The sequence below is a fragment of the Fundulus heteroclitus genome, chromosome 18, assembly GCF_011125445.2.
Source record: "Fundulus heteroclitus isolate FHET01 chromosome 18, MU-UCD_Fhet_4.1, whole genome shotgun sequence".
Lineage (NCBI taxonomy): Eukaryota > Metazoa > Chordata > Actinopteri > Cyprinodontiformes > Fundulidae > Fundulus > Fundulus heteroclitus.
Window position 1 is genome coordinate 9,578,983 of NC_046378.1, and position 13,094 is coordinate 9,592,076.

At 41.2% G+C, this 13,094-nt stretch overlaps 1 protein-coding gene across 2 annotated transcripts in view; it reads left to right on the forward strand.

Annotated features, from left to right (window-relative positions):
* Positions 1-394: 394 nt before the first annotated feature.
* Positions 395-13,094, forward strand: part of ets1 (v-ets avian erythroblastosis virus E26 oncogene homolog 1) — a 47,040-nt gene continuing 34,340 nt past the window's right edge. Inside the window, exons 1-3 of one of the 2 annotated variants that reach the window (XM_012866729.3) lie at positions 395-516; positions 1,698-1,796; positions 8,706-8,853. In XM_012866729.3, the coding sequence (XP_012722183.1) occupies positions 1,728-1,796; positions 8,706-8,853 (217 nt within the window). In that variant the 5' untranslated portion in view covers positions 395-516; positions 1,698-1,727. The remainder of the gene's footprint in view (positions 517-1,697; positions 1,797-8,705; positions 8,854-13,094) is intronic. The other variant, XM_012866711.3, reaches the window with a different exon arrangement.

The following is a 13,094-nucleotide window of genomic DNA, read 5'->3' on the forward strand; positions in this document are numbered from 1 at the left end:
TTCTTGGGTTTTATACAGCCTAACATCAAAATTTCATAAAATAACGGAAGCTGGGAATGTTTTGCTGTTAATCATAAGTAACAAAAATCTACAGAAACAAATGCTTGTTGTCAGTCATTCTTGTGTACCGAATCTACGCTATGAATGGGCTTTACTTTAGAAATGAATGCACTTTTTGATGATATTTCATTAAAATGTGCCTGTGAATGTTTTAGAGAAGCAGGGAAATTACAGAATAAAGGGAAATCTCCAGTCGACTCTCTGTTCAAGATTCCACCTGCGCTGTGGCTGCCTGTCCAGTCCAGAGATCGCTCCAGTCCACGCAGAGGGAAAAAAACTGGGATTTGGAGAGGATCACCGTGCGATTGAGGGAGGGACTAGAAACGTGCATAATTTCCCTTCCTCCGCGGGTCTCGCTGCGAGCAGGTACAGCATCTCTACAGTCCGCAGCTCAGCTGTCATTCTCAGCTGTCCAGCGCTCCCAGCGTCCACAGGAAACTTTCAGCACTGCAATCGGTAAGTGAGAAGTTTTTATTCCTTAAAAAAACTAAGCGTGAGAGGTTGAATGGGGCTGGGCTCTTGTCTGGGCTCGACGGAAAGTGCTTGCCTGTAAAGTTTCAGTTTCTCCCCGCAGGAATTCTGATGAATTCATGCGAAGCGCGCCTTTGGCAAGATGCGCCACTTTCAGCTTGTTTCATATATATATATATATATATATATATATATATATATATATATATATATATATATATATATATATATATATATATATAAAGATTATATATATATATATAAAGATTATATATAAGATTGAAACATCCTATCAATTTATAGCCTCCCATTAAATTGTTTATAATAAACAGAATTTCAGCTGTAAATGATAAAACTCACACAAGGATTTCCATTTCTTTATTACAAAATTGCATCATTAAAAAAAAACAAAAAAAAACAAAAAAAACCAAGGTGAGCGAATAATCTGAATGGCAGAAATGAGTTTTATTCACTCTGTGTATGACCCCCCCCCCCACCCCTCCTCCTCCCCTCCTCTCTGAAACAGGCGCATCTGACTCTTTTAGAGCTGCTGAACATCTGCACGCATTGAACGCTTTGCAGTCTGTCAGCAGCTGCCACACAGTCTAGAAAATGCCAAATTGCTTTACATATGAATGTGAAGAAGATGGGGACCTGTGTTGCAGAATGCCACTGCCCATATACGCCGTTTCCCCTCCAATGTAATCCTGAAGCTTTGCGTCTGTAGTTAAGCGAGAAGTAACATGTGTGGGAGCCGGGTTGAGGAGGAGGAAGAGGAGGAGGAGGAGGAGGAAAAGGGATAGTGGGTATGGGGGGGGGGTAGGAGGAGGAAGAAGTGGGTTTGATGAAAGGAGGTGATAGCATAATGGGAAGGGAGAGAGACAGAGGGGGAAGTGATGGGAATGTTAGATTTGTGTAGGAAGGAATCATTTATTTAAATAAAGATCCAGTAAAATTTTGTTTTTATTTAAAGCTGCAAGAACCAAATAGCTGAAGTTTCAGCTTGAAAACCAGTTCGAATTTCTTTTTCTTTCACCCTCTTTTCCCTACTCCCACACACAAACACAGCAGACACTACAGAGATGTACACACCAAGTGTAAACAATGTGTGATAGATAGCTCATCCCACCCTGCCTGGGCTGTTTGCATGTTGATCCGTTCAACAGGCCCTGCGTCTCCTGTCCGCCGTGTCCGCGATGAGTTACTACATGGATCCAGTTTCTTCCTACCCAGCCCTTCACCCCTGTGACCGTCTGGGCGCAACGGTAGGACCTGCGTCGTAAATTATCCCTGTGTTAGGGCTACCTACCACGCAGATGGCTCGCAGCGAGAGGGGCTGAAATGTGTGTGCGCACGTGTGTCAGGAGCTCACTTTGCAGGAATGCGTGCAGAAGCCTCTGCCTGTGTGTTTGGCAACTCTTCTGTCCGGTACATAAAGTGCATACTTTTTTCTGGACAGTTTAATCCACCGGCGTTGCATTAAGACTGTTTCTGTTTGTACACACTGTTCCTCATGATTTCATTCAAAGTTAGGAAATAGTTGTTGAATAAGACAGCTTTTTCCCCTAGGTTGCACAACCATCCTGCATTATGCACTCCTATTTAGCAAGCGTTACTATAAATCATGAAACCTGCAAGCATCTCCATTGCCACTAAACAAAAGAATAGATAGAATAGAATATCCTTTATTGTCTCTCGGTGGGCAAAGTCAGGTGGGCCAGCAGCAAAGTGAAAGGCGAGGCGAAGCACGCAGATTCACACAAAGGTAAAAACATAAAAACAAAAAGCAAGAAAAAGAGATTGTACAGTAAGGGTCCAATTAGAGCATGAGGAAAAAAAATGTCGTGCAGTTAATAAAAATAGGAAAGTCAGATTCATGAAAATGCGGAGCTGAGTATGATAATAAAAAAAGTACAACATTTGCATGTGTTCTTATGGATTAAAAAGCAACAAGACTATTTACCTGAAATAAAAAAACAAAAACAAGCAAACAAAACTGTGCAATTAGCAGCTAGGATCTTACCACTTATTGGGTTTGTTTGGAGCAATTATGGTTATAAAGCCTAACAGGTGCTGGGAGGAAGGATTTTTGATATTTGCCCCTATTCTGAATCGAGGATGTTGCAGTCTGCCACTGAAGGAGATCTCCAGTTCTGCATCAGCTTCGTGGAAGGGCTAGGAAGTCTGACAATCAGAGAATCCCTGTCATCTAACACCTTTCCCCGGTGTTCGCTGACAATCTGTGCGGCAAAGCGCCGAGGCTTCGTTCAGTGTCCAAAATGAGAGCGCCGAACACAAAGTCAGAGACGGCGGTAGGTGGGAACATTTGAATTCCTGTCAGGTGAGCATTTGAAGGGTGAAGGCCAAGGAGCAGCAAAATAAATGCCTCCATTTGTATGCAGAGCACCAGCACATTAGGATAATAGACTGAGGTTACATGCAAATGGCAACCCCACCCTGGTCTGATAGACAACACGGAAGGATGCAGCCACAGAGAACCTAATTGGCTCAGGTGGCGAGGCTTGCCTTTGAAATTGAGAAGACTGTATACCATGGTTGCTTGGTCAAAAGGTTATGCCGTGTCACTTTGGTGACTGTATTCCCTTGAATTTACATAAATTTAGTCAAAAAAAGAACCAGGTCTCGTGTGTGTTATGTTTCATGTTTGGAATGATGTCACTGTTGGACCTTTAAGACCTAGAGAGAAACAGAAGTTGGGAAACCTCACAGCTTCTGTTTACCTTTAAAACGTTAGGGAGGCATTTCTCAGCAACACTTATTTCACCCTTATGAATTCATAATTGTGTGACGCTTGTGTATGAAAACGCCCAATCGTTAATGTGTGACACATCCTGACTAGAGCAGACTTTTGCACATATGTTTGGTCTACAGCAACATGCCCAAAACCTTGTTTGGATGTTTTATTTCATAGAAATGAAGACCCAATGAATTAACCCCAAAGGAAGCAGATGCCAAGAAGTGCAAAAAGAAATAAACTCTCCTTTACTCAGACACACTATCTTCATGCAACATGTACAGTATGTAAGACTAGATGGTATGTAGTAGTTCCTGGGATATTACCGATAAATCAAGGTGTGACTGTGACAAGTGTAAATCAGTTTATTAAAGCAGCACTGTGTAAGTTTTGACCCAAGTATTAGCTTGGTTTCAGATATATATTTTTTCAGGTAAATAAACAACATTGGCACATTTCAATGCTCCGTGCTGGCTGCCCTTCTCAAAAACTCATCTATGTAACTAAAGAGGGTCGGATCTGTCTGTGTGAGTGGGTCATGTGACCTAGAACACCTCTTTGGGTCACATGACTCATTCTAGGTTGCAGCAGTCTGAGCTCAGATTGCCGTAACAACAAAACAGATATGACACCTTCCTGATCAGCCATATTTTTGCTACTATGATACAGGATTTAATCTAGAGGGGTGAATGTGGCTTTGCTTTTACATCTCGATGACCTTTTAATCGGCTGGTCTAAAGTGCTCTGCTATCAGATTCCAAAACTGTTTAATTTTAGGCAACTGTTTAATTTTGCGACGGGGAGGTGTCGCTAGTGCCCCTCATGGGTGCTAAACCTGGAAATTACAGGTTGAGCGCCCCCTAGTGGCGAAATGTTACAGGGTGCTGCTTTACAAAACAGAATGGACCTTAAAAGTGGTCAGAGTGAACAAGAGACAGTTTCTTCTGGAAGGAAACAAATAGTCCAAATGCATAAAAATGAGTCATGGCAACCTAATTCTTATCACAATAAGCAACTTTGTATTTGATGGAAGGCAACCCTTCAAACACAATGTTTCCTTGTGTGACATCACAGGCAAATCAAAATAAATCAGCCAAGACATCGGGACATCAGATGCATAAAGGTTCGTCACTAATCTGTTCAAACAATTATACAATATAAGTACAAACCCCACTGGAATGTTTCTCCATCGTTCTGTTCAAGGACAATAAGGAGTTCTGTGTCCCAGAAAGTTTGAAACGTGTGTATTAACCCCTGAATAAAAGCATAAGACCTTTTTTAAAAAAAAAGCTGATAGGTAAACCGGTAAGAGAATATTGTTATCCAGAGTGAAACAAGCAACAACTAGGATTAGTTATTCAGAGAGGAAGAAGCCATTACTCCAAAAGCCACGTAAAAAAAAAAAAATAAGCTCTCAAATGCACTCAAGGGCATGCCCTGGACTTGGCACAGGACATGGTCTGTGGTGTAATAAAAACAAAACTAAAGCATTTGACCATAATGACCATTGTTACATTTGAAGGAACAGGTGGAGACCTGCCTGCCTATGAACACTATCACAAGCTTGAAGCACATGGGTGGCTGCAGCATGCCATGTAGTTGTTTTGCTGCCAGCTGGATGGGGTCACTTTATGCAATAATTGGCACAATGTGAACAGAACCATACCTGGAAACATTTAAGTGACATCTTAGCACACCAGCTAGGAAGTTAAAATTTAAACAAAAATGCATACCACCAAATTAGTTCAAAAGTATCTTGAAGGCAACAAAGTCAATATTTTTTTTCGAATAGCCATTACAAAGCTTTAACATCTTTTCATAAAAAAAGGTTTGTGTGAACAAGGCAGCCTACAAACCTACCCCAAGACTGTAGAATATCCTACTTCTCCATGTCTGCACCTCTCAGATCATAAAATCATTTAAATGTCATTTAAAAACTCGTGTCTTAATTATTCCACTTGGTGCCACTTTGCTCCCAATGAAGACATTTCAAGTACAAGAGCAAAAAAAATAGGTCAATATAAATATTATTTCTTGTGAATATGAGTATTTATATGTTTAATATACCAATTTATAATTGGATTGGTGAAAATAAGCATGGTCTCAATCGGGGCCCTTTGGATGCTAAGTGTTCATTAGATTGGCTGCCTTGGGGAAGAAACTGTCTCTGCAGCAGCTGGATTTAGCAAATAGCGCTATGTAGCGCCACCTTGAAAGTAAAAGTCTGTACAGTCCAGTTTCCCAAAATGCAGATGCAACAAGGTCAAAGTTTACATTTAATTCAATTCAATTCAATTTTATTTTATTTATGTAGCGCCAATTCATGAAACATGTAATCTCAAGGCACTTTACTATGTCAAATTCAATCATATTATACAGATTGGGTCAGATTATACAGATTGGTCAAAAATTTCTTATATAAGCACTTTATATCTTTATATCTGGACATCATGATGACAGCTTAGGCTTGTTATAGGCAAAAGTGCATACTGGCAGCAACTGACTTCATGAAAAAGACTTGGTACGTTTCAATTGTAATTACTCTTCTCACCATGACTCCACACAAGCAGTGGTTGTGTCAGAGTGCACATGAGCTCAGCGTTTGCGAACATAGCCTAGAAAATAAGAAACAATTGCTAAAAGTTAAATTACTGAGATCAGAACTATGAATAAAAAAAAAAAAAAAAAGTCAAGTAGAGACTGTTCAAACCGAAGAGATGACGCCAAAAAAGGTTGTCGCTGAATTGCTGAACTCAAACCAAAGACGTTTTAGACATTTCAGCAAAAATCAAAGGAAGTTTGGACTGCTGGAGATCACATTATTTGCTGCAATATCAGATGCGAGCACTCCCTAAAAGCAATGTATTTTCATACAGATAGATTCAAATAGTTAGACAGGGGCAGAACAGCGGGAGCTGAATCACAAGTCCTTACCGGTTAGAGGGAAAATGTGTCTGGAACTAGATCTGGAACAACCAAAATACATCATGAGGAATAAATGTGCTACATATGTAAGAATTTGTTTAAATGCATTGTTGGTGAAGAAAATCCAGCCTGAGAAATGCAGACTAATGATGCTTGATTGTTTCAGGTTCCTGTCATTTTTCTATCAGGAACAAGCCAAAGTATCTGAAAACAGCTCAAACTTAAACTGCATCTTGAGTTTTACACTTAATTTAGACAGTGTTCCCATTTGACAACACATAAAAAGGAAATAGTAAGGAATTAAAAAATATTTTATTCTTTGATTCACTTATTTTTTTCTTCATCTGTCACACCCCACCCTTTTATCCACCTTGAAAAAGCTGCATTAAGGCCCAAAATAGACAATCCCTTAGTTTGTCCAGCTAACTTCAGCCAAGCAAACGTTCTTATACGAAGTGGATTCTCTGCATGCTTCTACCAAGGTTTCAGCTCTTGGTTATGAGAAGAAAAATAAAATGCCACAATGAAAATTGGCACCTTTTACCATTGCTTTTGCAATTGTAAATGAACTAAAAAGTGTTTGGGTGCTTCATCTCAGGAGCTGAGTTGCATCTTCAAGGTCTGGGTCAAGAAAGGCCCTGTTCTTTTTTTTTTTTGATTATTATTCTGGGGTCTTCCCTCTAAGGAAAGTATGCTTACTCCATCACATTATAAATTATGCAAAAAATTGCTACCGCTGGCTCGTAAAAGCGTTCTCATTAATTGGATAAAAAAGACAAACCACCTCCTGTCACACGGTGGTACGAGGAAACATTAAGAGCCATCCCTCATGGGAGAACGTGTGCTGCTTTAGGAAACGAGGAGCTATTTGCTATCATATGGTTTCCTATGATTAAGTACTTACCTCATGAACCATCCTGTTTGTCGAGGAGAGGTCAGTTATTTTTACAATGGCCACAAACAACTGGTGCTTGAGCTGAAATATTAGTATCTCTTTTTTACTTTTTGCGATGTTGCTTTGATGTTTTGAAACACACACGTACACCATTTCATTATTGTTGAATTTCTTTTCTTTTTATATATTGTCAGTTTATTTTGATGTGTCTTTTTGTGTCGCGTGTTGAAACCTAATTCCTCCTTTCAAACCGAAGTTTGAAAGGAGAAAATAAGGCAGAAATACAAACAATACAAAAAAATTTGCAGCATTGGATGGATATAAGGCAGATAGTGGTCCAATGTTAGAAGTAGCGAATCACTAGGGTGGCCTGTATTTAAATTCTGATGAAGAATATTATGTTTTCAAACTGCTGGCCCAGCATTTAAAGTTGTTCTCCTCTCACATTGACCGAGTCTGATTTGATCCTGTTTTTATCTTTGCCTAATCTTTAAATCTCCCATGTAGCTCTTGCCGTAACATATCTAACTTTCCCCACTCGCTCGCAAAACTCGATAGGAGATAGCGGCGCTCCATGCAAATCTCTCAAGGCTGCCCTAACCCCTGATCCTCTGACCACATTAGGCATCCGTGAAGCTGGGTGATAAATGCTGCTCAGCCTAAACAGAGGCTGCTTATCAGATCACTCTGTCTGCCAGGCTGTCAGATACACTGATGACAAACAACATTCGAAAAGGCTGGCATTGTGGCTATTTTTTTTTATTTTTATTTTTTTTTGGTTAAATATTGCAAATACAGTCATGGAACACTGTCTGGAGAAGTTGAAAAATATAACACGAGCAAATCAGTTGCAGCATGAGCAATTTGATGTAGTTCTCAGTATTTACAGTGCTTGGCCAAAACTACAAAAGAAAGCAGGGAGACCACCATACCCGTGTAATTGTTGTGAGATATTCACCAGCTTCATTCTAAAATGTCCAAAAAAACATTTCCTTTTGCTTCTGTTTGTTGTCAAATGAAGGTTTGGATTAGCTAAAAATGGCCCAGTGGCTATCTCCCTCCCTGTATCCAAACAGAATTCAATATCTCCTCTGGCTCCTGCGTCAAGTGCTGACTTTAGACTCCCCCCCCCCCCCCCTCGTTTAGTTCATCTTCTGGCATGGACATTTCTGTGATAAGCTGCAGTAAAAACAAAATAAAACACACGCACACAGCAAAAGATAAACCCCGTTGAGTCAAATTTAGACGCGGGGCTTATCTGCGCATGAAAACAATGACAAAATGCAGCTTTCAAGACCTAAGGTTGCTCTCTCAGTAAAAGCTACCGGACAGATTCCTCTGTTGTAGCTTCACAACATCCAACCCCACATACGCATTACAGGCACCACGACATCAAGTCAATTTCTCAAATAGTGTACATTTTGACAGCTGTTTTAGTTTTAAACTAAAGGCAGCGAAGTACAAACACATGTTAGCGTAACCTTGACAAAGTGCAGGAACTGTTCTTCAACAACTGTCCTTGTGCAGATGAACCATGCAGCACTAAACGAGCGTGGATGCAAGTTAACTTTGGAGCATGTGTCCGCTGTCTGTTACCAGAGACAGAGTGGAGGAGTGGCAATGGGTCCTCAGAACCAGCTCCCGGGCGTGGTCCACCCCCAGCAGCAGTTTTACCCATCGCAGCCCATCCATCCGCATGAAATACCCCTCCAGGAGGTCCCAGAGGGCCACGTCGTGTGTCCTACAGGTAAGAAGTTAAGAAACAAGTTGTCTGAAACACAGCATGAAAGTCATATTTTGTTGCCTTGAAGGTGTAAGCTGCAGGCGCCATGGAGGAAAACTTATAAAAAATTAGACGAACCACAACAATATATTGATAACGGTTGCAATTCGTATTCAAAAGGCTCATCGAAGGTCCAAGGAAGAGTCTTGGAAAAGCTTTCTTTTTTTTTTTTTGTTCATACTTGACCACATTCATTCTGTCACATAAAAAATGACTAAATTCAGCGCAGCCTATTGAGGTTGTATGTGATAGATCTACACAAGATATGAAACAGGTGTGAAGTGGAATGAAAAAAGTACACAGTCTTCAAAATTTCCTTCAGATTAAAGTTTTCAGACATAAATCTGAAAAGTTTGGAATATATTCCTATGCCAGGATTACATGGAGAAGAAACCAGGAGACCCATATTAACTGCAGAGAACCACCGTTCAAGCGAGTATCTCTGCTTGCAGAACAAATATTAGCTGTGCTTTCCACAAATAGGACTTTTTTAAAGAGTGGTAAAAAGAAAATTGTTCTCGTTGAGAAAAAAAAAAAAAAGCCATAAGAAGTCCTGTTGGCAGTTTGCCTCAAGCAATGCAAGGGACACGGCTAGCATGTGAAAGAAGTAGCTCTGGTGAGATGAGGACAAAATGTAACTTTTTGACCTACGTACAAAATGCTGCGTACAGTGGAAAAGGTTAGGGAAAACCTGTTAGAGGCCTGAAACAGCTTGATTCTTGGGAGTAGGTTCACCTTCCTGCAGGATAATAACCCAACACATTCAGCCAAATCTCTAAAGAAATGGTTCAAATCAGAACATGCTTTTGTGTCCCGTCAATTATCATCTTCCCACTTCCCCATTAAAAAATATCACATTTTTGTTCATATTTAGTTTTTTTGTTGTTGTAATGTCATAAAATGTCAAAAAGTTCAGACGATCTGAATGGTGATGTATTTCGTATGCCGTAAGAAACTGACTTGTTTAGTGTTCGGTTGTCAACAGTGAATATTCAAAGTGGCAAACTAAAGGTTTTTGTCTGAAGTGTAAATAAAACTCCATTCCAACATGCTCACAGCTTTCAAATCCATGCTTGTATCATTTCAAAGGACACAAGACTGACTTAAAAGCCGTTTTCTGGAGATTTCTGTCCGCTTTGATTCCACTCCGCTCCAAGCTCAGGACCCATCTTAATCGCAAACCCAAAACTTAACATGTGGAGATTGATTGCGGTTGAGTTCTGAGGTAAACAGATTTCCGTCTCCACAAAACAAATTATACAAGCAAACTCGCGCAGAAGCGCACACATGAAATCTTCTTCTGGACCTGCCTCGCTAGAGATGCTGGCGATGGCGACCCCGAGGGCAACGCCTTTTACCAGATACCACCCCTCCGATCCATTTATTTATCCTGCCTCCCTCACACTGTACTTCTGGGGGACAGAGGCATTCCCTGAATAGTTGCTGCCCCCCCCCCTCTCTCCTCTCCTTCTAAGTTTCATTTAATTGTTTTTCAAATGAGTTTTATTTTAAGCTGGAACATTCTTTCCAGTGCATTTCCCTGTGTTTGACTCTGGCCTCTTGTAGTCCTCAAAAGTGATTGATGCTGGTGGACTGGGACGCACGCCATGGGAGGAAGGAGGGGGTGCCGGGGGGTGGGGGATAGGGTGGGGTGGGGGGGGGGGGGACACAAGCTTTCTTCCGTCACCTCCCTGTGCTGGATGCACGGGGGCAAGACAGGGGGCCAAAGGGCGGCCATCTTTTTCCCAAGCCTCAAGCTTGGTCCCAGGAGAGGCGGCAGTGAAGGGAGGTGGGGTTCGGGGAAGGAGTTGGGGGCTAAGTAAGCAGATATGCGTGTGTGTGTGTGTGTGTGTGTGTGTGTGTGTGTGTGTGTGTGCGTGTGTGTTTGTGTGTGCGTATTTGCGACTGCATGAGAGGGAGTGAGGACTTGATGGGATTTGCTGATGTTTGTTGCCAGAGATACACTCCTTTGGAGCGTTTGCTTCATCCCTCCCGGCGCGAAACTGTTGACGTAAACACCGATGCCGAGTGGAAAAAAATGGCCGAGTGCTGACCTTTTTTTTTTTTTTTTTTTCTCCTCTCTTCTTCTGACGTCCGTCTCTTGAATCAAAGCGCGCCGCATTTTCAAAATTTTTAGACACCTGGAGATACTCAAGTCATTTTGGGTCTGTGCAGCGGTATCACAAAGAGTTGCTGAGGTTTCTGAGCTACAGGCGCATGCCGTTATGAGTTGCTGCTAACCTCAGAAGCAGCTAAGGACCTCTGACACAGTCTCAACGTGCTGAGCCGTTACTTTGACTCATTTCTCTCAAACTGATGAGCGTCTCGTTAAAGAAAAATGCTTTTGCTTCTTTTTCCAAATGCAGTGCCGCGTAACGGCGTCGGTCCTCCTCTGACTTTATTAGTTTGCCGGGTTACAACCTCAAACTTCAATGTGTTTTAATCCACAGCGCAAATAATTGTTTTCTAAGTAAGTTATTGAAAATTATAATTGTAACTGTATTAAAGTCTGGACTTTGACTACACCATCTTAATACATGTTTATGATTTGATCTAAATAATTCCATTGCACCCCTGACTCTAACTTTAGGGTTGTCCTGCTGAAAGGGGAAGCCCTGCCCCAGTCTCAAGTCTTTTGAAGCACCTAACAGATTTTCCTCCACAATCATGTAACTTCATTCATTTTCCTATCAACTCTGAACAGCTTCCCTGGAGAACTAATGCACACAGAACGCTGCTACCAGCCGTTTTCCAGTAGTTATCCGCGCACGTACGGCAAAATAATTCAACTTCAGTCTCATCTAAGCAGAGCACCTTCTGCATGGTTTCTTCCTTTTTTCCTGACTTCTGGCAAGCTGCAAAGAGGACATTTTATGGCTTTATTTCAACCACGGCTTTCTTCTGCACGTAATCCCACCTAAGCTTGGGATCTCTGCATCTCTTCCAAAGTCACTGCAGGCCTCTTGGCCTCTTAAGGCTCCCCCTTTCTCTCGCCTTGTCAATGTAGCGGTGAAAACTTGAACAGTCTGCTGTCCTCCTTAACCTGCAGGACGCTGTTTGTAAACTTTACCTTCTCGAACAAGTCTTTTAGATCACAAAAGAAGTCGCCTGACTAGGTGACGTGTGAAGGAAAATGGATTGCACTGGATTTTGAATTAAAATGCATGTTGAAAGATATGTATTGTTTTCCTGCCACTCTAATTATCTAACACTGTGCTGATCAGCCACATAAAATTAAAATGAAGTACATGGAAATTTGCAGTCACACCGGGACAAAATGGGAAAAGTTACAAAAGGAATGAACACTGTAGCAAGACATTGCAAGTATGGGCCAAAAAAATCCCCAAGGTCATCATTACAGAAATGCAGCAACAGTGTATAGGAGCTTTATTCCCATATTTTGCATAATTGAAGCACATAACGGAAAGGTTCCCCCAAATCCACCCACCCAATCAGAAATGTAACATGATTTGATTGAACTGGATGACTGAATGAATATTGTGGGCTGCCACTTTAGATGCAAACCTTAAAGTGAGCGACACATTCATCTGGCTTTTATTCAAAATAAGCAGCAATTTGAGTTTGTGGTTTTAAACGCAAACATTTTTACCAGGACTTCTTTTGCCCACGCAGATCTTTAGCGAGACAAAATCTATCTGCAGATAGGGGTTTAGCTGTCAGCACGCACGCCTCAGAACCAAGACTCATTGCAATAGTTATGCGTCGACTCTTTAGTTAAAAGGATAACATTTTAGAGCATATGTCACTTTTTTTTTTTCTCATGCTAAAAGATTGAGTGTTTGTAAAATAAAATGTGACAGTGTGAGAAAGAAACTGTTCCGAACAGATGTGAGGCGGGGATGTTGGATGTTAAAAAAAAAAAAAAAAAAAAAAAAAAAAAAAAAAAAAAAACGACGCATGTTTGGCCCTGAGCCCAATGTCACACACACTCCTTCCTGACGACAGCCATGCCGTGGTTGTGTTTACACTGAAGTCGCCCCGCTCTTCAACCGTCCCAACACTCGCACCGGGGGGGGGGACCTGCTTTAAACCCCTCGCTTTGGAAATTATCTATACGTGTGAGCATGGAGGAGGAGGAAAAAAAAAAAAATTTTTTTTTTAACGAAAACAAGATGAAGTGCGTTTGTCTGCGCAGCCTCATTGAAATCCTGGGGCAGATATATCCTACATACATGTGCACACCC